The following is a 23,117-nucleotide window of genomic DNA, read 5'->3' on the forward strand; positions in this document are numbered from 1 at the left end:
TCTTCGACCAATAAGCATACATAAATAGTTAATTTGTAGAATTTAAACCAAATTCTGCCAAATTGGCCTACGCCTCCTCTGGCCAACGCAATTGACATATATATATATATATATATATTGAAATCAGTCGACTAACGTCCATTGCCAGATGGGTAAATTTAAATTTTGCGATGCTACAAAGAGTCACAAATGATACATTCCACAATAGTAAATCATTGGCGACGTTTTGTAGCCACAGAATGCATTATTTCCAAGAGTGAAAAAATGATATGATCAAAAAATGCCCCTGCTGACTATATGGAAGACTCCCCTATACAAGCAAAAAATGATATAGTAAAAAAATACCTTATAAAATGGCTGAAATACCCCTTCGGTTTTAAACTGTGGGAACATGGTATTCTGTATTACGGCATAAAATATAAATCGTTCAAAAAGGTATGGTTTGATTCACAAATTAAGGAGCCAATTGAAATCCTTATACTGGAAATTTGAGTACGTTGAGATTTTCTATTTAATAACTCCAATTTAAAATGATTCTCAGGTTTTGTTAGTTCAAGATTGCGTGGGAATCACAAAAAAGAAAGAAAGGAAGAAAGAAACTGCCGTCCAAGTTTGCACGAAATTGATTTTGGAGATTGGACGTGTGCTTACGCTTCACGATAAACTGCTTTCAAGGAACTTGCGGAAAGATAATAAAAAGTTTGGTGACCATACAACATACTAAAAAAAAATTATACAAGATACAATTAATTTTTTCCATGGTTTATTCTAAAAAATCATAAATATGAAATCTAAATATTATAAAGAAGGATAAAGGCACCGCCGGTGGTGAGCAAGCGATAAAGGAGAAATGTAAAGATTGTCATGTTGAATACTCTAAATCAAATCTCAACACATTGTCATCGTCTTGGCTGAGTGTTTCCACAGTATTTCCTCCTCAAGCTTAGTGCTCTGGACTTGCCTTCAGTTTCTTTCTGAAAAGAAAATTGATAAAACAAGGATGTTTGGCTTGATTTGGGTAGTCATATGATACCATTTCAAGTGAAGCATAGGAAAAACATGATACTTAGAACTGACAAACACAATAGTCGTGAATAAGACTAAATCAATTCTAGTGCCTGATGCACAGTTTTTTTATATTTAATCACATTTTTTTGTAGAATAAAGGTGCGAAAAGGCTATCCCAACCGGGAGAGAGAGAGAAAAAAAATATGGGGGGAAGAGGAGGGACAACAACTGGTCTACTTAGCTTTTATAATGACACTCCTAATCTCAAATTCAATATTCCCCAACATCATCAAAATTCCACCCCCTACGATTTAAATCCAGAACAGGGCTACAACACACCACTCAACCCAACATTCCCTGTTAGTTTAATGGCAAGTAATGGTCACATTTGCAGTCATAAGGACATAAGCAGCGATCAGGAAGATAGAAGTCGAAAAATATTGCTAAAGGCTAATAAGGACAATATTAAACTTCATTTGAAATCTGAAGGGTGTTTGAATCCAATGAAATCAAATAACAACTTGAGCTACCACAAAATATTGGCGCCTTGATCATTATTTTAATATTATTATTACTGTTATTATTATTATTATTATTATTTTATCTTCTTCTTATTCTTCATTGCCACAGACCATAAAAAGGAAAATCAAACACCTAAACTCTCATGAGAGCAGACATAAAGCCTATAGATCCTCTACGAACATATTGTCGCTTGTTCATGTTGAAATGCTCCCGTGAGCGAGCTCTGCCTGACAAACAGTCCTAGAGCAAAAAATATAAGTTGCAATATTAATTCAATTTCCTCAGCAATTTAACAGCAAATACATCGGAAAAAGGCTTTCATCATTCTTGAATGTGCCTATTCCTGTTTAAGTGAAAAAAGAACATGGATAATGCACTTCAAGGAAGGACAAGTTAGGGCTCTTCTTTTTCCCCCCACTCTTAGTGGACATGTACACAATAAATCGTTCCAAAGATGCTGAACGGCCAAATATCTGATTCAGCAAGAATTTTGATAAAAACGGCTGCTGCTTATTCATCTTCATTAACAAATGCGAAGCTTCTTTCTTTCGGGCAGAACTGCAGCTGGAGTTAGGCTGACCAGCTCGAAAAATCAACCTGAAGGGATTGCAAAATACACGATCAAGCATCTATGAGTTTACGCAGAGAAATTTCAACATCCAGAGCCATTCTTGGCCGTGCTGCCCGTGAATTGTCATAATATAGACCAAATAATTTTACCAGCGGAGGATCCACCTGTATGCTTCTTGCCGTTCTTATGATGGATGGCACACCACAGAAGTACACGATAGTTCCTCATCAATAGCCCACAAGCCCAAATTTTGGAGACGACCTTTGAGAAGATTCAAATTCATATCCGCAGCCCAAAATACCATCTTCTGCCCAACACCCAAACTGGATTGCTTTTCATCATTCGGTGTTACTGCATAAGCAATTTTTGAGATATCGATAGTTTGCATTGGAAGTTTATTTTCTTGGGAGAATCTAGCGGCCAACTGCCCAAAATATGGAGTACTAGAAGGCCATTTGCCATCCTTCAAGGAAGGTGATGATGTTAGCTTAATGATAAAATTCTCATCCATGAAGATTGATGCTGAACTCCGGAAGAATGATAGCTCCAATTCATTTGCAGTAGCAAATTCATGCATTTCTTGAGTGAAGTTACAAAATATATTGCTGGTAGGAATCATATTTCCACTGACCAGCCAAGCATTGTAACCCATCACAATAGACTTCCTTATCACGTAAGCTGTAGCCACAATCTCCTTACTCCGTCCAGTTGTTGAACTCCAAGAACTTTTCAAGACATGCTTTCTGAGGTCTTGAACCAGCTCCTCTGTATCAATAACGGCATGCCCTCTCCTATTAAGTTCATGAAGAAATTCGCTGCCCTGTCCTAATATCACATAGTTATGGATGTCTAGACTTTCAAAGTGGCACAATAAATTCCTTAAGGATGCTTCGGCAACTCCATACAAACTCAGAATAATCAGAGTCTTGTCTCTATGCAGAGAGTGAAGAAGGGGACCCAATTCGTCAAGGGTCTTTACAATTCTTCCTGGAATCACTTCTCTGAAGCAAAAATCAAACCACTTTAGAGAGCTTAAAGGCTGCATGCTCCACAGGTTCACGTCCAGACTGCTGCTGTTTATCAGTTGTGAATCTGGTCCAACTTTTCTTCCATAATTTACACCAGCTTCTCTGTGAGAAACACTGAGAGCTCTTTCTTGCAAAAGGTTGGTGTATATGTTGTAGTAACCACGAGTATGGATGAACTTAATGAACCATGGAGTCCATATTCTTTCACCCATCCGCTTATACCATCCAGTTGTTACCATGCCCATCAGTATTGGCTGAATATTTTTCAACTTGTGTGTGTCATACCACAGTCGGAATTCTTTCCATGGTTTAGGAAAGAGAAGCTGCCCCCATGTTCCAACAATCTGGTATAAGAAAATATGAGTGTCATCATCCAACTGCAGTTTGTTCCCATGTTTTCCTGATTACAGTAGACCAATATGAGATTGGTAATCAACGAACAAGTTTAATCAAATAAAATTTCATCTACCAACCAATAGAAGCAACTAAATAAGAAAAGAATGACAATAGACAAAGCTTCCACCATCATTTCTTGAGATGCAGTAAGGAATAGAATGCAGAATATCAGAAGAGATGTAAAAAATAAGAACAAGTTAGAAAAAAGAAAAGAAAAAATGAAAGAATAAAGCTAACCCAAAGCATGATATGCTGGTATCAAGGATGTAAACTTCTATTACAGACTTTCAATTTTCCTAATGCAAACAATGACAGGTGATCATCATCAGACAATCTGCAAATCTGGAGCAGAGTCATGATTTATAATCATGTACGCACGCTTATGAGCTATAAGGTATGACAATATACACCTGTGTCCAAATCGTTGTAAGAGGGACTATCAGGATGGGCTGTTTAGGGACTGAATCATGAAGAGGATAGGCTATGGAAATGATGAAGACAGCTGCCATTGTCCAGGTGGCCTATTACATAACTCCTGAGGTACATTATTGCGAAGTACGCCCTGATCATTATTTAGGCACTTTTGCTACAGAAAAGCAATCAGAAAACAATCAGAGAGACTTTGTGAAAGCTGACAGGTGCTTCAACCCATCTTTCTTCTGCCGACATTCTAACCACCAAACTAAATCGAGTTCTTATAGTCTCCGATCAGCCAATTTATTCAAATCAATCTCCAACTAAGATAACTTCAGGGTAATAAATATATACGACAATGGAGAAGGAGAGTAGTGCACAGATTCTCAAAGTATTATTGCAATTGACAATTACAACGAAGCAAGTAAAGTCATTTTTCCTTCAAGTGACTAAACAAGAAGTCCGAGTAAATCATATACTCTTGAGAGATTAAAATTCATGTAAAAAAAATGTCGATTGAATTCTCAAATGACATCCAATGATAAGCATAAAAGAAACAAATAAACGTAATCAGCAAATCGAACAATGACACGCATATTTGGTATTAAAAAGGTAGTGCTGCTCTTTTTGTTATTTTTAGTTGTTTTGCCGTCTATTCATGTTCTTCGAATCAAATAAAAAAAGGAAAATAAGAAGGGTGGAGAAAAGAACTGTTACCAGCGACAAATCTCGGTCGTTGCAGAGACGCGCCGTAGATGGAAGGATTGAAATTCGACCTGTCGTAATAGTAAGCAGCGATCAACTTCTTGAGATACCTATAGTAGACCGGCGAGAGCTCCAGATCGTCCTCCACGACGAACGCGAATTCGTCATCCGAGCTCGGCCACCAGGCCTCTAGCCACTGCGCCTGCAGCCCGACGTTACCTGTCCGATAGTGAACCAATTTGCCCCCGAACTTCCACTCGAACCCATCGACGAAGCCGAGCATCCGCCTCGCGTCCTCAAGCCTCTGATCCAACGCCCCAGAGTCATTCCCCGCGTCGGAGGCCCTGAAATGGTCGAGAAAGACGTGGAGATCGACGCGGTCGCCATCGTAATCGGCATTCGCGAGGGATCGGAGGCAGCGGGCAAGGGAATCAAGACGATCATAGGCGAGCACCTTCACAATGAATCTGAAATTAGAAGTAGAGTTAGAGGGCTGGCTTCGACAGGAGCTAGGGTTTCCTAACACTAAGGTTTTCTGGTCAGACTCGGGAGGTCGAAGGAATGAGAGGCGGAAGTCCGGCCGGTGTAGAGAAAAGAGGGAGAGGAATACGACGGCAAGAAGCAAAAGAAAAGGAAGAGCGTTTCTCGCCGGCGGCATGGCCTTGGCAGAAGGGGAGCGGCGGAGCATCGGACTCTCTGTGAGAGCCAGGAGGAGTGAGCGAGTTGAGGATCGACGGTCATGGACAACGCGTTGGCGCGCCGGATCCCGCACGTTGTTGTTCGCGCAAAAACAGCCTCGGCAAAATTCATGCCACGTAATAAATTTGAATTAAAAAAAAGGTAAACTAACAATTTCAAGTGTGGATATTAGGATATTAAATGTGGCCGAAGATTCTTAATTTGATGAATAATATATAATCTTTTACCACACCATATTCGCATCAAATCTACAGATCTTAAATATGAAGTAATCAAGACTCCCCTCATTTCCCCTTATTATAAAAAACTAGATGATCAAACTCATGCTATGTTTCTCGTCGAACTACAGATATGAATTTTTACAATTTAATGCATATTTCATATCATTTGATGCACATCTCCTATCTACACTTCTGAAATCTACCACTTGATTCAACAGCGGATTTCACCAAATGCATGTTTTGAGATTAGATTCAGATTTTGCATCCAAGACGAAGAGTAACATTTTCATGTCATTTAGTTGAATTTTTTAACAATTTCTTTTAGAAATAGAGTTAAGGGGGTGCTTGGATGACTACTTAAACTGGGTTTCAGACCCTAGTTTGAGTTCGAATTTTGGTCTTAAAAAAATAATGATAATAAGTTATATGCATTAAAGTGAGTTCTGAATGAACATCCTATTGTAACTCGGTTGCCGGAATGTTGGAGGTAATCGGTTTCTTCAACAGCCTAAATATATGTAATTGCATAAATTTTTGACCAAACTACGAGAGGCAAGTACCATCATAATTTGTGTTTGAGAACGAAGATGATGGGACCAAGCTTTACATAAATCAATGAGTGAAGCTCATAAGTGTCTACTCACCTAGAGAGGCAACTAACTCTTAGACACCATCAAGTTGATGGGTTGTCAGAATTCTACAAATGAATTTTGTCTTGAATCCGGAGCATGGTGCACATCCCTTGAAAACAGTATTTGAAGGAAATAGAGATTTACATTCCCCTGATTTACCTTGCCTTGTTCGATCTCGAGGCAACCGAGGGGCCAACACCATTGCGTCATGATCGATCGAGCAGCTTTTCTTACTGTCAGATGCAGAAGCTGCCCACATGCAAGCAGATCAGAACTTCAATGAACTCCAACAGCATCAACACCAGTTGCAGTTGGGATTTTGAAACTTTCTTTCATGAACGTACCCATTAAATAAAGTGAAGTGCCTCTTTGATTGGCTGAGCCTATTTCTACTCCTTCAAGCAGCAAGATCAAATCTCCAAAGTTTACTGTCGTTGTAATTTCCTTTCCTATCATTGATTCACATAGATAACACAAGTGCATCAAACTAGACAACCGTCCTTGTTCATAATATAATATTCTAGGCTGTCTAGCACTGGACAAGCCTTAACCACTAGGAGTTTCTCATATTTACTGGTCGACAGCCACCATATAAGAGAATGCAACCAAAACTTTTGTCATGATTTCATCAGTATGACCATTGCTGTAGAACTTGTCCCAATACTCTCATGGTTGGAGCTATGCCATGAACAGCCTGTGCCAGTTCATCAATCAAGGATAGCGGCGGAGTCAGAAAATTTTCTAGTTAAGAGGCAATGTTATTTTAAATTTCAAATCTTATGGGTGCACTCATATGTAAGAAAGTAAAAAATAATGAAATTTCTATGTATAAATTGCCCACAGCAGCTACAATGTGGCTCCACCACGGCTCTGGGGCTGTCAGTGGGACAGGTATCTTCGTGCTCGGTCTTGAAAATGAATCTCGAACACAATTTTTACAAGTTAAAAGTGATCAGCAATGTTGATTTCGCTGTCCCCTGGTTCAAACTTTTTTTGTAGGTCAACAAATAGATGAATCTATGAATGGGCATGGAATTGAGCTTTCAAGGTACTGTTTCAAGAGCATTGGAAACCTTCTTCAGTACAGGTGCAGCTACATCGTGGAAGCATCCAAAGAAAACCGATCAGTTCGGCGCATTATTGGAGAAAGCGAATATAAGCGAGATCTTCAAACCGAAATTATTAGCATTATTGATGCAGTCACGGTTATGAAAAAAAATGTTTCACTTGGAAACCAACAAAATGCATATGCTTGTCCAATATATTGTTCTAGTGCTAGACATTTGTTTACGAATCGAATACAGTAATAATGTTTTAACAAGTTCTTCCAATCTTCTAACTCGGACAAAGAATGCTGACTTATTAGCACATTAGAAATGTTTGAAGATGCTCCGGCCAAGGCAAACATCCATTATCACTTTGAATTTTCATTGGTAACGGTAAGTCTAGTCACATCATCAATGAGGCTGTCTAAATCTCGGTAATGAAAACTTCAAGCATATGTGCCTTTACATATTTAAGACTTCATTTAAAGAAAAAAATCACAAACTCATGTAACTCTTAATCATTACAATTAATTTTCAAAATTTTCAGTGAAACTTTTGATGGGGTGGTTTGGGCAGTGGCCTGCACCAGCCTCCATGTATGTCTGCTACTGGGCCCTGCCCTAGTGGTTTCCTCTTGATCATCATTATATACAAGTGCTCGCCCTTATAACCTGTACCTACTCCCACTTCTAGTTGCTATTATTTCTTTATTTGATTTTGTTTCATTTAGGTCAATCGAACCCTATGAGTAGGACATAAGCTTTTAACAAAGCTGTAACGAAATCGTACAAATATAAGACTTTCAAGAGTTTAAAATATTAATCAACAAGCTACATTATTCCAAAAGTTCACCACATGCATGATCTTATCCCATACAATGGAAAGATTATTTTTTTCCAACGCGTATGGTTTCGCAAAGGTAATCTTGACGGCATCTATGAGTTTGCTTAACTAATACACCTTTTTGACGACGACTGATGCATTGATTTTCTTAATATATATATATATATATATATATCGGCGATCTTCAGTTCTGTCTAATCATGGCCACTTGAGGCACTGAGTCAGATGAGTGTGATTAATTAAATACACTAGTTGATGGAATGCATCAAACAATAGAGGCCAGAGGATTTCTCTATTCAAACTTGGATGAAGAATTTTTAGCCATCCGAATCTCCATCTAATCACGGCCATTCGATGCAATGCACCAGGTGGACGCCGTTAAACACTTGCTTGTTGCAATGTATTTATCAGCGTGTTGTAAGAGGTTGGAGGATTTTCCCGTTTCAACTTAGACAAAGAAAGCCATGAACTGCATATACATGTGGTTTGTAACATTTATTAAACGGCATGATTCTTGTTTGTTGGTGGGGTCCAAGGAGATTGGTGGATGGTTAGGTCGCATATTGAAAGTATTATAATTAATAGTCAATGGGGTTGGAATCCCACGCGAGCTGTCCTGCCCTCCTCCTTCTTACCCGTCAAGGAAGAATACAGGGTTTGTCAGTCGTCATGTGGCAAGAGCCAAGAGGTATTATTTCTCATTGCCCAACAAAAAACCAACATGCTGAAAACGAATATTGATAATAATGACGGTACAAAACTCATATAAGTTAACCTCATAGCCTAATCAACTCCCACATGCAACCAACAAAATAAATTGCGTTTGGCTACTTGTTAGACATGTCTTACTCGTTACATATCTGACAAACTAATGCTTTTGGCACCATCTGGATCTTGAGATCATAATTTTCATTCTGCCCTATGACCCGAACTTCAATGATTTCTTGATATTTCTTAAAGTAAAGGAAAAAAAAAAAAAATCTTTGCCACTAGAAGCATAGCGCTCTTCACACGCACACACACGACTGATTATGGGTCGTTCATGATCTTTCGTAAAAGTAAGGGGAAAAAAGGATATTTTTCACTAACAATATGGTGATTGTTTGGCAACAAGGACATTTTTTGAGTATCACATGCTAAAAGTCAGATTGTGACAAATTCATTCAATACTAAAATTAATTACTAGAGTTCAATTCTATCTTATATTTCCACCGCAAATGGTTCAGTTCAACCCCATTCTATAACAACGCCGATGAATCGAAGATCAGCGATCAAACTAACTAAAAGAAAGAAATGTTCATAAGCGAATCGGTCAATTCAACAACCCCGTTTCTGCAACGCTAGCTGGATCAAAGATCATCGATCATTCAACAAACTAAAACAGATCATCTTCCAGACGGAAACTTCAAAGAAGTGATTCAGACCTCCAAAAAAAAAAGGGGCAAAACGAAAAGGAAAAGTAAAACTAAAGAAAGAGAAAAACCGGGAAGAAGCGTAGGCACCATGAGGATGAAAACGGCAAGAAAGAACCAACTACACCCAACAACTACTGGGCTGCTCCGCAACTCCTTGTCCATGTGGGCCAAGTTTACAGCGCTGCACGTCCAACGCCCCCCACCCCATCGCCTTAACCAATAATGCACCCCGATCGGATCGGATTCCTCCCCACTACGGGTCTGGATCGGACACCTGAACCGATCTTAATCACCTCCAATGGTATCGAATCTAATTTCCTCTGCATCCCCACACCATGACATGAGTTGGAGCCACCGTTGGCCTATCGGGTCCGGGCAGTTCCTCTAAGCGATCCGGGGTCGGGTCGGGCCGCGGTTTTCGCCGACGTGACCAAAGCGAGGCGTCCGGCCACGCTCGTGTAACCGTGGAAAGCAGTCTCATGGCAGGACCGTAATATTCTCAATCGCCCGTACCCTCGGGGGGAGAATCATAGAGCGCTTTCAGTCTGGCGGCCACTGTTCCGACGATGGATGGCTACACCTCAGAAAAGCTCGGGGCCGTCGTGGGGCCCACGCTCAAGTATCGGTAATAAACTTTTGTGCCGCTTTAAAAACAAGGCTTCTATCATCCACCGCCACGTTTCTTTTTCTTTTGAAAAAAAAACAACAACCCCAGACAAAGTTGTTCACTAACTTTCAACATTTAATAGGGAATATATTTGACTAAAATAAATGGCGGAGTCATATTCATTACTCGCGGACCTCTCACATATACGTAGCTAAGATGCTACTTTTTTGGCTTTTCTTAATTTGAAAAATTGCATGTCATATTAGAAATGTCAAGCGAAACGAAAGAAAGCCTATTGTTTTTTATTAGAATATTTTATGTCCATTGAGCTCAAAATTTAAAAACTGAGTGGCAGCGAGCGTGACGGAGACGGCGAGTGGGCCAAACCCAACACGTGAACGATGAGGTTGGCTTGAAACAAGGAACGAAATGGGCGTCTTGTACAGATGGCAAAGGGAAGGGGCAAAGCCTTAATTTTAGGGTGTCTTCGTTTGTCACTGTTAGAACAGGGGCCCAAGTGGTGTGGGTCTGAGCGACGCTGATTCCGCGTTCGCATGCCGAGAGAGAGAGGGAGGGATTCCTTGCGCTCGCCTTTTCAAAAGCGAGTCGGCCCGAAATTCCCTTCGCTCTCTCCTTTTTCCCACTCACGCTATTTAAAACTCCCTTCTCTCTCCGCTCTCTCTACTCTCTGTGTTTTCATTTTTCATGGTCTTTGGTCGCGATAACGACGAACGGATAGAAGACGCTGGCCTTTTTCCGGGATAAATGAAGCCCTAGGGACCGGAAACGTCGCCGGTAAATTCTTGTACGTCGCGGGATTCTTCCTTGTGTTCTTGGACTTGGCTTATTGGAATTGGTCTTTGGTTTCTGCTATGGCGTTTGCTAGGGTTTCTTCCTCGGGATTGCGTGGCTCCGATTGTTGTTTTCGTTTTGTTGTTGGTCTTTTCTGATGCTGTCGTTTTTCCAAGGTCCGAGACTCGGTTGGCTGGTAGTCTCCTTTGTTTGGGTCGGGCGTCTGATTCCTGGACGCTATTTGTGCCTCCGGGAGTTGATGTTAGTGGAGAGGGGGGGGGCTGTGAAATGCTGCTTTTGGTTCCGGATTTCGTACGAGCTTTTTTGGTTGGTTTGTTTCGCCGGTGGTGGACAATGTTTATAGTCCAAGAAGCTTTTGTCTACTTTATTAGGGATGTGTTGTCTGAGTGTATGGTTGGTGTTTTTTGGGAGGAGGCTTTTGCAGTTTAGGTGCTTAGTTTAAGCGTGGCATCTATGCTGTTGAATACTTGTTCGATAACCGATAGGTCTCTTATTAAAGGCCCGCTCCCTATGGTGTCAGGTTTAATAGTCGAGCGTTGAAGAATTTATAGAGTCTAACGCCTTTCGGATGTTGATGCTTCTTGGAAACAAACGAGTGGTGAGAACTCCCAGCAGTACTTGGGTTATTTAGAAAAGCCTTAGGGATGTTTGTGTTTCAAGATCAACCCAGCATATTCTGATTTTTTTATTTGGCATGTTGGTTATTTAGAGAATTAAAACTTTTGGATAGACGATATGAGCATGTTTGGAATATGATTTGCTTATTTTCCTTCTTATTTTGGTTGATTTAGGAGAGACTGACAGTTGGTCGACAATGAGGGTAAACGGGGTGGAGGAGCCTATGCAAAGGGAGTCGGTTCAGACGGTATCTGCTGATGTGAATTTCGCTACCAGTAGATTCCCAAATTACAGAATTAGTGCAAATGACCGCATTGTGGATCCAAAAGAAAGCCCTGACTTACCATCTATGAAGGATATTGTTGCTCGGGAGACTGCCCAGCTGCTAGAGCAGCAAAAAAGATTGTCAGTGAAAGATCTTGCAAGCAAGTTCGAGAAGGGTCTTGCTGCGGCTGCCAAGTTGTCTGCTGAGGTTTGTTTCTTCTCCTGTTTGTGGAAGAACTTGTCGGGTTTTTAGATTCTTCGTTGTTCCTGGTCGCCTTACTTTCTGACCGTACATTTAATTTGCCAAGTCTTGTTGGGGATATCTCCCTGGAACTTTCGAATTGTACGTCAAGTGCCCATGACTTAGAAGGTTGGACTTAAAAATGACAAGAAACCCAAGAGATTTGAATTTATTGGTCTAAATAATTTATTTATGGTCGGAACTTATGGATAATTACATTACGTTGCTGCTTGCAAGGATAAACGTCGGAATATGCAACTACGTGTTGAAACTTGAATGGGCAAGTGATAATATCCTTTCTATTGGAATCAGAATCCGAAGTTTCTGTGTCTGCTCCATTTTCTAAATGTCGTGAATGCTGTTCTTTTTTCATTTGTCAAAAACCTAAAGCCTACTCAGCGCATCACACGTTTCAGTTACTGGGAAAGAGGCAGACTGTAGGCGGTACTTAACCTTGTCCATTTTTCATGTTCCGTTGCAGAATACTGAAACGTAGAGTTCAAATTGACACGACATGCATGCTTGTCATCAGAATTTTGTTGCATGACTAAAGTTGATTCTACAATACTAGATTTGTTTTGTGCATTTTTTGTTGATTACCTATACATGAAAAAAAAAAACTTGTTCTTGAACTCTTTCCAGGCAAAGTTTCGAGAGGCAGCCTCATTAGATAGACAGGTCCTTTTGAAGAAATTGCGAGATGTTTTGGAATCACTAAGAGGTCGGGTGGCAGGTCGAAATAAGGATGATGTGGAGGAGGCCATTTCCATGGTTAGTTGTTTATTGGTTTATGCGTTTGTTTGATATCAACATGAAGGATGTTATATGTATATTGCTTTCTAATTATTTAGTTTAAGTATTAGAGCACCTTTGGAAAAATTTACAGAAAGTTTGAACATTGCCAAGTTTTTACCCAGAGAAGGCCTCAACATACACAAATATATCATGAATTCATGATACTGCATTAGAGCTTGTAGACAGAAAACGATGCTAAAGTAGGATAAGCCGATAAGGAGCTTACTGTGATTGTAGAACGTTGCTTTGGCATATTAGTTAGATGTGGTCCCGTTGATTTTCAACAAGTTAAGAGCATCTGGGAGACTTGCTCATGGTCTTGGGGTAGACACTAGTTAAGAAAATATACCTCATGGCAAGGTTGCCCACTTTTACAAAATTATGGCAAGAACCCTATTTTATGAAATGTTCTGTCAGTCTACATTCAAAGTTAATTATTACAGGAAGGAACTCTCATGATTTAGGTTCTTGTTTCCGTTCATATAGAAGACTCTTCTAAACATGCCTTTGGTCAACCTGCAAGAAATTGAGTTTGTTCCAATTTTGACTTCCAGCTCTTTTTAAATTAGAAAGCAAGCTTGAATATGCTAATGGTTAGTCTACGGAATCCTGATGAGCCTCAGCCTTCCCACTTAGACTTAGTAGCATGACCTGCTGAAGAAAATGAAAATTGAGAGATAGAGGATGCAAAGTTAAGTTTGGTATTTGAATAATTTAATGTATTGCATAACAATTAGACAGGATATGTGATTCTTAACATGGCTATTCATCCAGGGTTTTATGTGACTGATAGGTAAAGTAAGGGCTAGTAAATCCTTATGCATGGAAAAAATGGAAGAACCAATGTATATATTTTTTCAATGTTGCTCCTGTTTGGCGCTTCTTTTGTTGCTATTATTTATCAATTATCATTCTCCAATGTCGGAAAGGTGAACTAAGTGAGGTCCACCTTTCATATAGCACCTCTGGTTGACCATTTGAATTTTCTGTCCTGTACTTACGCTTTCAGGTTTCATTTAAACATACGTATTTTTGCATTTTAGTCCTCATGACAAAGATAGAGCCCTGCTTGTGGTTAGCTATGCCAATTACCTTACGAGTTTTGTCCCACCAAGGAACAGAAATGCTAGTTCTCGTATAGAGGTTGATTTCATTTTGTTGAACTTTTTTTCTTAAAAGATAATTTACATTACATATGTCTCATGCTAAGATGTATCCAATTCATGTAGGTGGAGGCATTAGCTGTTCAGTTGACCCAGAGAGAAGGAGAATTACTTCAGGAAAAATCTGAAGTAAAAATGCTTGCTAGTTTTCTTAAGCAGGTAAATTACAAAGATCCATTGACCCAATGTTCTTGTTAATCTTCTGCACGTAACCAGACTCATTGTATGGACAACGTTTGGAACAGCTTGTTTACTCCATTATATCCTGCATCAATAATATGTTCTGTGAACATAATCCAAGATTCTGTTAATGGTAAAAATGAACTTTTTGGCATTTCAATCATGATTGTTGGTGGAATCTGGGAAATGGTTATATTGTAAAAGCTAGTATTTTATTGTAGACAGAGAAATATCTTTTGATTTGAAGAATGTGCCTGAATTTGTAATGCTTCTAAAGTACACATAATGACTGAGGGTTGTCTCTCTGTTGAAAGGTTCCTTATGTTCAATTGTCTGAAGAGAAAAATTGCGCTAATCTTCCTGTTTAATTTATTGTCAGAATCCTTTTGACAAGGAGCATTTCTTTATTTTTTTTTTCTGTGCATTTGTACAATTTGTAATGGAAAAAATTATGTAAATGATGTGTGTGGCGTTTTCAGTGTGTCAATATGATAATTGTACACAGGGATTTCTTTGTAGTTCTGACTACCTTTAATGGAGGTAGCCATTTCTATTGTGCCTTTTATGTAAAAGTGTCATTGTAATTTATGCCTGCATTTGCTTCTGGTGGTTCTTGATTTGTCCTTTCCCTTGTTCAGGCTTCAGAGGATGCAAAAAAGATGGTTGAAGAGGCAAGAGCAGTTGCTCAGGCAGAAATTGAAAGCGCTAGAGAGGCAGTGCATCGCATTGAACAAGCATTTTCGGAACAGGAAAAGGTGTTACAAGCTTCTGAAAAGCAGGTTAGTCTGCAGCTGTCCATTTATTGGGAGTTACACACACACCTTGGAGTTTCCTTTTGTTTCTTTACTTTCTATATTTTATCTGCTATGTGGACCAATCTTTACAATTCCCTTTTAAGGGCCTAGAACTTCAAGAAATCAAAAAGTCAAAATGGTACTTCATCAAATGGCATGATCTTATCCTACAGTATAAGAAGATTATGAGCTAGAGAATGCAAATCCTTCTAATGTAAAGAACATAGTACAGAAGCATGGATGTCACCAGCTGTACACTGATGTCATCTGGGGGAAGTTCAAAGATTATGTTGGATACCGAAAATTGTGGACTTGATTCATATCACATCATACATGTCTGAGATGCTTATGTTCTCAAATTGATGCCATTGTCATACTGTTTTAATGTTTATAATTGCAGGATCTGAATGAGTTGATGAAGGAGGTTCAAGAGGCAAGGAGAATAAAAATGTTGCATCAGCCAAGTAAGGTATGGTGCATATTACTGGGTATTGTTGGTTACTTGGTTAATATTGCTGTACTAATTTTTCTCACTCACCTGTATCAAAAGTCTGTTAATTTTATTTGAAAATGGAAGGTATGTTATTGTTATATATGTAAAGACTAAAGAGATGTATATCCCAGATGTCTTAGGTCAGGGATTAAAAACTAGACTTACCTGTAATAAATTATTGATGCATTATTTGTGCAATCTGACCTTATAAATATAATCTTAAGAGTGGTTAGATAGGAAGCACATGTTAAATAATCATTTTTTTGGGTTTTAAATGACTTGCTGTAATTATAAATAAATTAACGTCTCCTACAACACTAAAATTCTGGCAGTAGAAAGGTTAATATCTTAGATGTAAACAAGCTGAACTTACAACATTTTATATTGGAGTAAATCATAGACATATAAGCATGTTGATTTTTTGTTTAAAATATTTTTTAAACATGAATTTATGTGGTCTGGCTTTTTTCCTCGACCCTAAGTCGTTTGGGATATAGACATTCCTCCCTCCCTCTCTCTCTCTCTCTCTATATATATATATATATATATATATATATATATATATATGCACACAGACAAAGAAATGCGTGTGCACGCACATGTGCACACATATTACAGAATTGTTCTTTAGAGAGACTGGGATTGGCTTAAATGGGCTAAGTGTAGTTATATGCTGAGCGGTCCCACATTTAGCTCTTTGTTTCACTGATGGTTTGCCAGTACCTATTGCAACTTTCATGGGTTGCCTTCTCTTTCATTTTTGTTCACTCTATTCATTTCATGCAAGTTCATGCATGTCATATATATATTTTTTAATGTTTTTTGCTGCTTTTACTCATTACTGTGAGTATTGGTTCTGAAGGAGACTGGGGCTTCCTGGAAATGTATTTTACTAGAAAACTTGTTTTCACTCATTAATGTAGACTGGGGCTTCCTGGAAATGTATTTACTAGAAAACTTGCTTTATTTGAGATATGACCGCTCACCAACATTATTCCATGACCGGTTAGGTAATGGATATGGAACATGAGCTCCAGGCCTTGCGGATTCAACTAGCAGAAAAGTCGTTGTACTCCTTGCAACTACTCAAAGAGGTTGGCTACCCTTTCGCTCTTTGTTATACAAAGTAGTTTTGGTATGTCTCATGCAATGTATGTTTGGCTTAAATGTTGCCTACAGTGAACTAAGGGCCTAGTGGAAATTAAGGTGTGAACTTTATAAGTAGTCATGGAGTCGTTAAAGTCAGAAGTTTGGAATTATAGCTGATGAAGAAGACTATTAACCCTGTCTATGGTGATGGTTTTTAGGTAAAGAAAGGCAATAAAAAAACTCTTTTGTCCTATATATTTTTCAATATAGAAGCTTGTCCTTCATTTTATTTATTTATTTTTGCAATGAAGATTTTTTGGCTGTGAGTAAGCATTTGTATGATTGTTGGTATTGGCCGTTATGAGCATGCCTCCAAAGGCATTCTGGCAGATATTTTGGTTTGTCTTACCTTTTCATTTCTTTGTTGTGTATAAAGTCAACCTCTGTCAGCAATAGTCTGATTATTTCTTCTTCATTTTTTATTTTTTCTTTTTGCTATGCAGTGCATGCTGCCCTATAGTATGAACATTGATTTTATACCTTTGAGTGATCTTTATTTCTTGCGGTTTTCTTGAGGCTAATTCAAATTTTTGTTCTTCACAGCGTAAGGAATCCTTTTGAAAATTTGCAGGTTTCAGGCAGGGTTGTTAAATTATTTTTATATTTATTTTTTTGCTTGTTTTGGTTAATTTTACTCATGTCGTCATTATCATTCCCAGATACTGAACAGTAAATTGTGATCTTAATCAGATAGCAAGTTTCAGATGGACATTGTTTTGTTTCACCTCATATCCAATTATAGTAAGACACGTATTTTGATTTATTACTTCTTTTTTTCTGTGACTTGTTCTGCAGTTATCAGTCAGTAAAAAACTTGGGGAGAAGAAACCTCAGTTGTTTGAGTTAGATGGCCCTGAATCTTTAGGTTCATGTTTGCGGATTGTCGGTTGCGTGGATGATGCTCCTGATCTCTCAGAACATGATATTCAGTGGTATCGGGTTTCACCTGAAGATGGAAAAAAGGAAATGATCTCAGGTGAGTAATTTTATTCTTTCATATGCTTGAAGATAATGTGGCATTTTTACAAAGAATTTGAGGAAACTGGTATCCCTGGTTGTCCTCCCAATTTTTATCATGATAACAAATGCAAAATAAAAATTTAAGATTGCCATGTCATTAAAGCTATGAATTGGAACAAAGTAACTGGGAAATATATTAAAGTAGTTTGAAAATATGGAGAATGCTAAATATGTTCTTGGCTATTTTCTGTTTTTCTGCATTTGAGTAGTTCTGCGACCTTGTTTACATTGCTACAGAAAGTTTATCCTCCATGCCTGTCCATTCCTTGTTTATTTCCATTATTTTTAACTTTTCAAAGCATTGAGATATTCTGATATTTACCAATGAAGCTTTACCTGTGAACCTTTAATATCACAATATCTTGCTTTGTAGGGGTATATAAAGTACCGTAGCCAGTTCATTTCTTAACTCAAACTCGACTCTTACCCGAGCAAGTTCGAGTCGAGCCCAAGTTGGCTAGACTCGTTCAACATCCTTAACCGTTGCTTCTGAAATATGCTCTTGAGACAGTCACTGGTTACGACTTTAGCATGACTTGTTATTTGTGGCTCCTCAATGTGTTTTTTCTTATTTTTTGTGGATTTGGTGAATTTCTGTCAAAAGGTATATGGAAAACCATTGCTTGTGAAATATGCTGTTGTGACAATTACTAATTTTGACTTCAGCATGATTGTTATTTGTAGTCCCTTGTGTCTTTTCTTATTTGTCATGAATATGGTGAATGTCTCTTAAAGAAAGTTGTTCTGTAAATCTCCCAGCATAATCAGTTTTGTAAATCTCCCAGCGTAATCAGTTTTAAGATTTCTTCAGATATATTTGTTTGTCATGTTGCCTAACAAGATTAACAATGCACAAGCATGAAGCATGGAAGTGAAAATGGTTGATATTTTAAAGTCAGATCACGTTTCCCATTGATAATGGAAATTATGCATTTTTTAATTCGTTTTGCTATTTGACACTCATTTGTTGATATAGATTTCAATTTTGTTTATATCTCGCTTCTAATGCAGGTGCCAGCAAGTCCATTTATGCTCCAGAGCCTTTTGATGTTGGCCGACAGTTGCAGGCGGAAATTGTTTTGCCAGGGCAAACGGTTGCAGTGACAACTATTGGCCCTATAGATCCTGGTTCGTGTTCAAGCTCCTGTAATGCTGTGACTGATAACATGTTCTTGTGGTTTCAATTCTGAAACCATAATCCATTTCTTTTGCAAACCACAGTTTTCATAGAACATTGTATTGGAAAACAGTGTTTGGCTGCTTAATGCAGTGTTTTCAACTCTGGACCCTAGCGCTGGTTTTTTGTGAAAGCCATGCAATTATCCACCATGAAGACCCAAGAAATCGTAATTCACATTTCCAGAGCTTAGTTTGCAACCTTGCCCTAAATTGCATTCATGTCATTGACAGGGCACTGACATCAACTTCGTTATTGTTGTTTATAGGTTGTTTACATTATCGTGTTATATAAGGATTCTAATGTATATCTGCATGGTGAATATGGCTTCTTTCAGCTATAATTCACAAATTAAGTGTGTTCTGTTAGCATTTTCATAGTGAAAATGACCATCAGTCATTTTATTGTTACAGCTGCTGGATTGGGCAACTATGTGGAGGCACTCGTTAGAAAAGCTGAAGCGGAGTTCAATGTATATCTCTTACCTGACTTCTTTCCGTAAATCAAAGTTTTCTTTTGGAACATGCACTGTTTCAGTCAATGTTATAAGAGGCGTAGTGTATCGCGTATCGGTCGGGCCGACCTATACGCCGTATCACAAACGTAGCGTAGCGTATCGTAAAATTAATTTTTTTATTTTTAAAGAATATTTAAAAATCAAAAAAATATAAAAAAATCTGAAAAAATGAACAAAAAATCAGAAATCAAGAAAAATGCATTCAAATATAAAAAAGATCATCATACATAAGGAACATTCATGTGTATCAACAACACATTAAAAAATAAGAAATCAGATATTCAAAATAACATAATAAGCATCCATCACAATTTTAAACTTGAAAATTTTATAGTCTCTTAAGACGGAGAGTCTTAGGACTTGGAGTTTTAGGACTTAGATTACATCACAATTTTATAAGTTTAAAACAGATAATTATCATCTTTCATGATTCAACTATAATATCTTTCAAATCGATGAATCCTTGGTTATTTTTTATGAAAATGGGCAAAATCTCTCCCTCGTACCGTCTTACATCTATTGGAGTCTTTAAATACAAGAGAGAGAGAGGGAGGAGTGTTTAAAATTTAAAAACAAAGAATTTTGTGTTTTAGCCCGTATCGTACGATACGGGCGATACGCTTACGATACACGAGCGTATCGTGTATTGTAAGTGTATGTATAAGTTTTCTAAACCTATACGATACGTGCGTATCGTGCGATACAGATAACATTGGTTTCAGTCGTATATGTTAATTCTTGTGAACTCCTCTGAAGATTAATTTTAACTGTTACAACCTGGTGCTCCTTTTTGCCTAACAAAGCAAGCATAGGTTGCACACATACACATTTGTGGAAAAACCACACGTTCTGATAGTATTATTGGTACTGTTATGACGCAGTCATTGTGGTTGTATATTGATCTATCTTATTGCAGGTTGTCATCATTCAGGTGAATGGGCTTGAACAATCGTCACATCCAATACATGTCTTCCATATAGGGAAAATGAAAATAAAGCTTTATAAAGGAAGAGCGATAAAGGCAAAGGAATCCTATTCTTCTTCAATGCAGGTACTTTTCTGTAATTATAAATATGTTTCTTTTTAGAGAATTGCAACTCAGGACATGTGAAAATAATCTGAATGTCTGATAGTCTTCGTTCTGCTTGATATCTTGCTTGGGGTTATCTTTTTCTGATGATGCAAGTAACCAAATTCTGAGATGCGCTTGGATTTGCCAAGATTAGAGCTGCGTGTATGCCATGCCCTGGTTTTTTTATGTGCTGCGGTGTAAAAGCCTTGGATCTTCTTCTCTTCCCTACCGGGAAACTTGATCCTTGCTCACATAAATATGGGCAACTTAACTGTACATGGGATTCTTATATGTACCCTGATGCTTCTTATATATGAGCTCGTTCAAATATCCAGGGTTGTTAAAGACCAGGGGGCCATAGGATTAATATGGGATCATTTTTTTGTGTTCTTTGGGTTATTTACAATATAGTTTCTGTTAATCTGATTTGTTTTTGGAGGTTGGGTTGAATGCTGTCAGGTTATTATTTGTGCTGGTGTTTCATTGATTTTTTTGTTAAATGTCTTTTTTGTTTAAATTATGTTGACTCGTGGATCATTTATCCTAGTATAGGTGGATCATTTATTCTAGACTTCTAGTATAGACTGTTGAAGGCCCATCCTTGATTTTGGCATTGGAAGTACTAACATTTGATATGTTGACTCGTGGATCATTTATCCTAGTATGGGTGGATCATTTATTCTAGTATAGACTGTTGAAGGCCCATCTTTGATTTTGGCATTGGAAGTACTAACATTTGATCTGTTTTTTGGTATTTTGGACTTTCCATTGAACTATCCGGATCTTCAGTTTTATGAACAGTTCCCCCCCCTCTCTCTCTCTCTCTCTCTCTCTCTCTCTCTCTCTCTCTTTAAGGTTCATGATTATGACAATAACTGCTAGCGTGTTTTTGCATGCAAGTTTGTGTCATTTTTTTTTTGTTCCGTAAAGGCAAATGAGAGGATCTTCTCTTTCGATGGTCCCTTAGATATGCGGAGTTAGAGGTGGTGGCAATGCTGCAGCACAGACGCTATTCTGGCAGGCAAAAAGAGGCCTTTCCTTTACGCTAGCCTTTGAATCAGCAAGAGAAAGGAATGCAGCAATCATGCTGGCCAGGAGGTTTGCGTTTGATTGTAATGTAAGTCTTTAACTTGTCTTTGTTGGGATCGCCAAGTTGGTTCACCTTTAGTCGTTTAGCCTCTAATGATTTGGTTTGGGCTATGTTTCTTTCTTAATGGCTATTAGGCTTATTTTAATAATTGATATTCTGAGTATAATTTTTTCAAATACTTATGTCAGATTATGCTTGGCGGGCCGGGTGACCGCGAACGGCAAGGGACATGACTCTGGAACCGGCCTGTCCTCTGTAATTTGTACTGTTGTAAGTATCCACACTCATTATTGAACCATTGGAGAGCTCATCAGAACTGCCAAGTCACGGCAATGTTGTAGAAGCTTCCTGACATCCATGTTGCCTCAGTTAACATCAAGGCATCCTTTTTACTTGCCTTTTTGTGATTGAAAGCAAAATCTGGTATATCTGCGGGTTTGCTGATTTGAGCCATGCCCCATTTGTGTATGCAAATTTGAACAATGTATTTACGAGTCCTTCGCTGAGTGATTGGGGGTGCTGGATTGTAGTTATAGCTCATTATGTATTGGTTTTACTGTTTATTCTACTGAATGGAAATTTAAGCAGTTTTGACAAAAGGCAAAAATTAGCAGTGTGTGTGTGTGAGAGAGAGAGAGAGAGAGCTGAAAGGCAATGCGTAGCATTCAGAGAAAGCCTATGAGAAAGATTTCAAAAGGCCCCCCATTGCTAGCAATCAGATACCGAATGGTCGGAAGTGAACATGTATGCAAGTGCTTATAACATTTCAAAAAATTGATGGCTTAAAAGGCAATTTTCTTCAGCGAAAAAAAAAAGAAAGTTTGGGCTCTTAACAAAATGATCATACGTCACATCTATACAGTTAAATTAAGCCAAAGCAACTTGAAATATCGGAATGTAAAAGGATATTGTGCATATTTTTCCCGACTGACTGTGCCATGGAGATCGAAAAGCTTGCCTGGTTCTGCCCGTATATCTCGCCAATCAGAGTAGGGAAGAAAAATTTGACTTGGAACTGCTTGTTTCATATGTCAATTGTGATCCACGCGACAGGTAGTTTATCCTGAAATCTCAGGAGGAACGTATGGGCAGATTTAAGAGGGAGAGGTGCAATCTCAACATAAGAAGAGCAAAACAAATGGCTTCTATTCCCATTGGGCATTATATTCTTGTAGCATGTAGGGTGGAGTTCAGTGAAGGGACACGAACTCGAAAGGGTAACCGGGGACTTCGGCTTTCACTTGGGCAGTGAAGTTTCGTTTTCCTTCACGAAAACAGCTATTACTTTATTTCCAATTTGTCAGATTAACATTTGAAGTAATTTCTAAGCAGAAAACAGGAAACTGGAAAAGCCACGGTATGAATGTGGCACCTTTAATTTTCCGCTGTTAAGGTCTGTTTATATTTAATCAGGCTCTGGTGCTGTAGCCGGTTTTCCAACCTTATGCTCCCAGGTCCAAAGTCAACAAAAGAATTGGATCGCTCGTTCAGGATCAAGTAACAGATCCCGAACGACCGGGTCCAAATTTCTTCCGTGCAACTTAACCGATCCAAACCAGATCTATTTGCAGTTTTAGTTAGAACCTAAGCAAGAACTGGGCCCCCATAGAGGGCTGGCTAATCC

The 23,117-nt window shown here is 38.5% G+C and overlaps 2 protein-coding genes across 6 annotated transcripts; one reads left to right on the forward strand and one right to left on the reverse strand.

The window, feature by feature from the left end:
* Positions 1-1,771: 1,771 nt before the first annotated feature.
* LOC116245997 (uncharacterized) lies at positions 1,772-5,424 on the reverse strand. Of its 2 annotated transcripts, XM_031617663.2 has the most exons (3): positions 4,657-5,424; positions 2,266-3,529; positions 1,772-2,127 (listed from the first exon to the last, which is right to left on the reverse strand). In XM_031617663.2, the coding sequence occupies exons 1-2, from the start codon at positions 5,330-5,332 to the stop codon at positions 2,286-2,288; spliced, it is 1,920 nt and encodes a 639-aa protein (XP_031473523.1). In that variant the 5' UTR covers positions 5,333-5,424; the 3' UTR covers positions 1,772-2,127; positions 2,266-2,285. The 2 variants fall into 2 exon arrangements, with proteins under 2 accessions (XP_031473523.1, XP_031473522.1); XM_031617662.2 differs by having other exon boundaries at positions 1,772-3,529; positions 4,657-5,423.
* A 5,236-nt stretch (positions 5,425-10,660) lies between these two features.
* Positions 10,661-22,100, forward strand: LOC116265190 (stomatal closure-related actin-binding protein 1). Of its 4 annotated transcripts, none has more exons than XM_031645746.2 (13): positions 10,663-10,902; positions 11,712-12,010; positions 12,686-12,814; positions 14,068-14,160; positions 14,820-14,960; positions 15,376-15,444; positions 16,479-16,562; positions 17,413-17,593; positions 18,649-18,765; positions 19,228-19,286; positions 20,248-20,382; positions 21,371-21,520; positions 21,682-22,100. In XM_031645746.2, exons 2-13 carry the CDS (start codon positions 11,735-11,737, stop codon positions 21,724-21,726), a joined length of 1,479 nt encoding a protein of 492 aa, XP_031501606.1. In that variant the 5' UTR covers positions 10,663-10,902; positions 11,712-11,734; the 3' UTR covers positions 21,727-22,100. The 4 variants fall into 4 exon arrangements, with proteins under 4 accessions (XP_049931687.1, XP_031501606.1, XP_031501599.1 ...); XM_031645739.2 differs by having other exon boundaries at positions 10,664-10,912; XM_031645755.2 differs by lacking the exon at positions 10,663-10,902 and adding an exon at positions 11,360-11,518.
* Positions 22,101-23,117: the final 1,017 nt, after the last annotated feature.

Source organism: Nymphaea colorata, chromosome 1 (assembly GCF_008831285.2).
Source record: "Nymphaea colorata isolate Beijing-Zhang1983 chromosome 1, ASM883128v2, whole genome shotgun sequence".
NCBI classification, from domain to species: domain Eukaryota; kingdom Viridiplantae; phylum Streptophyta; class Magnoliopsida; order Nymphaeales; family Nymphaeaceae; genus Nymphaea; species Nymphaea colorata.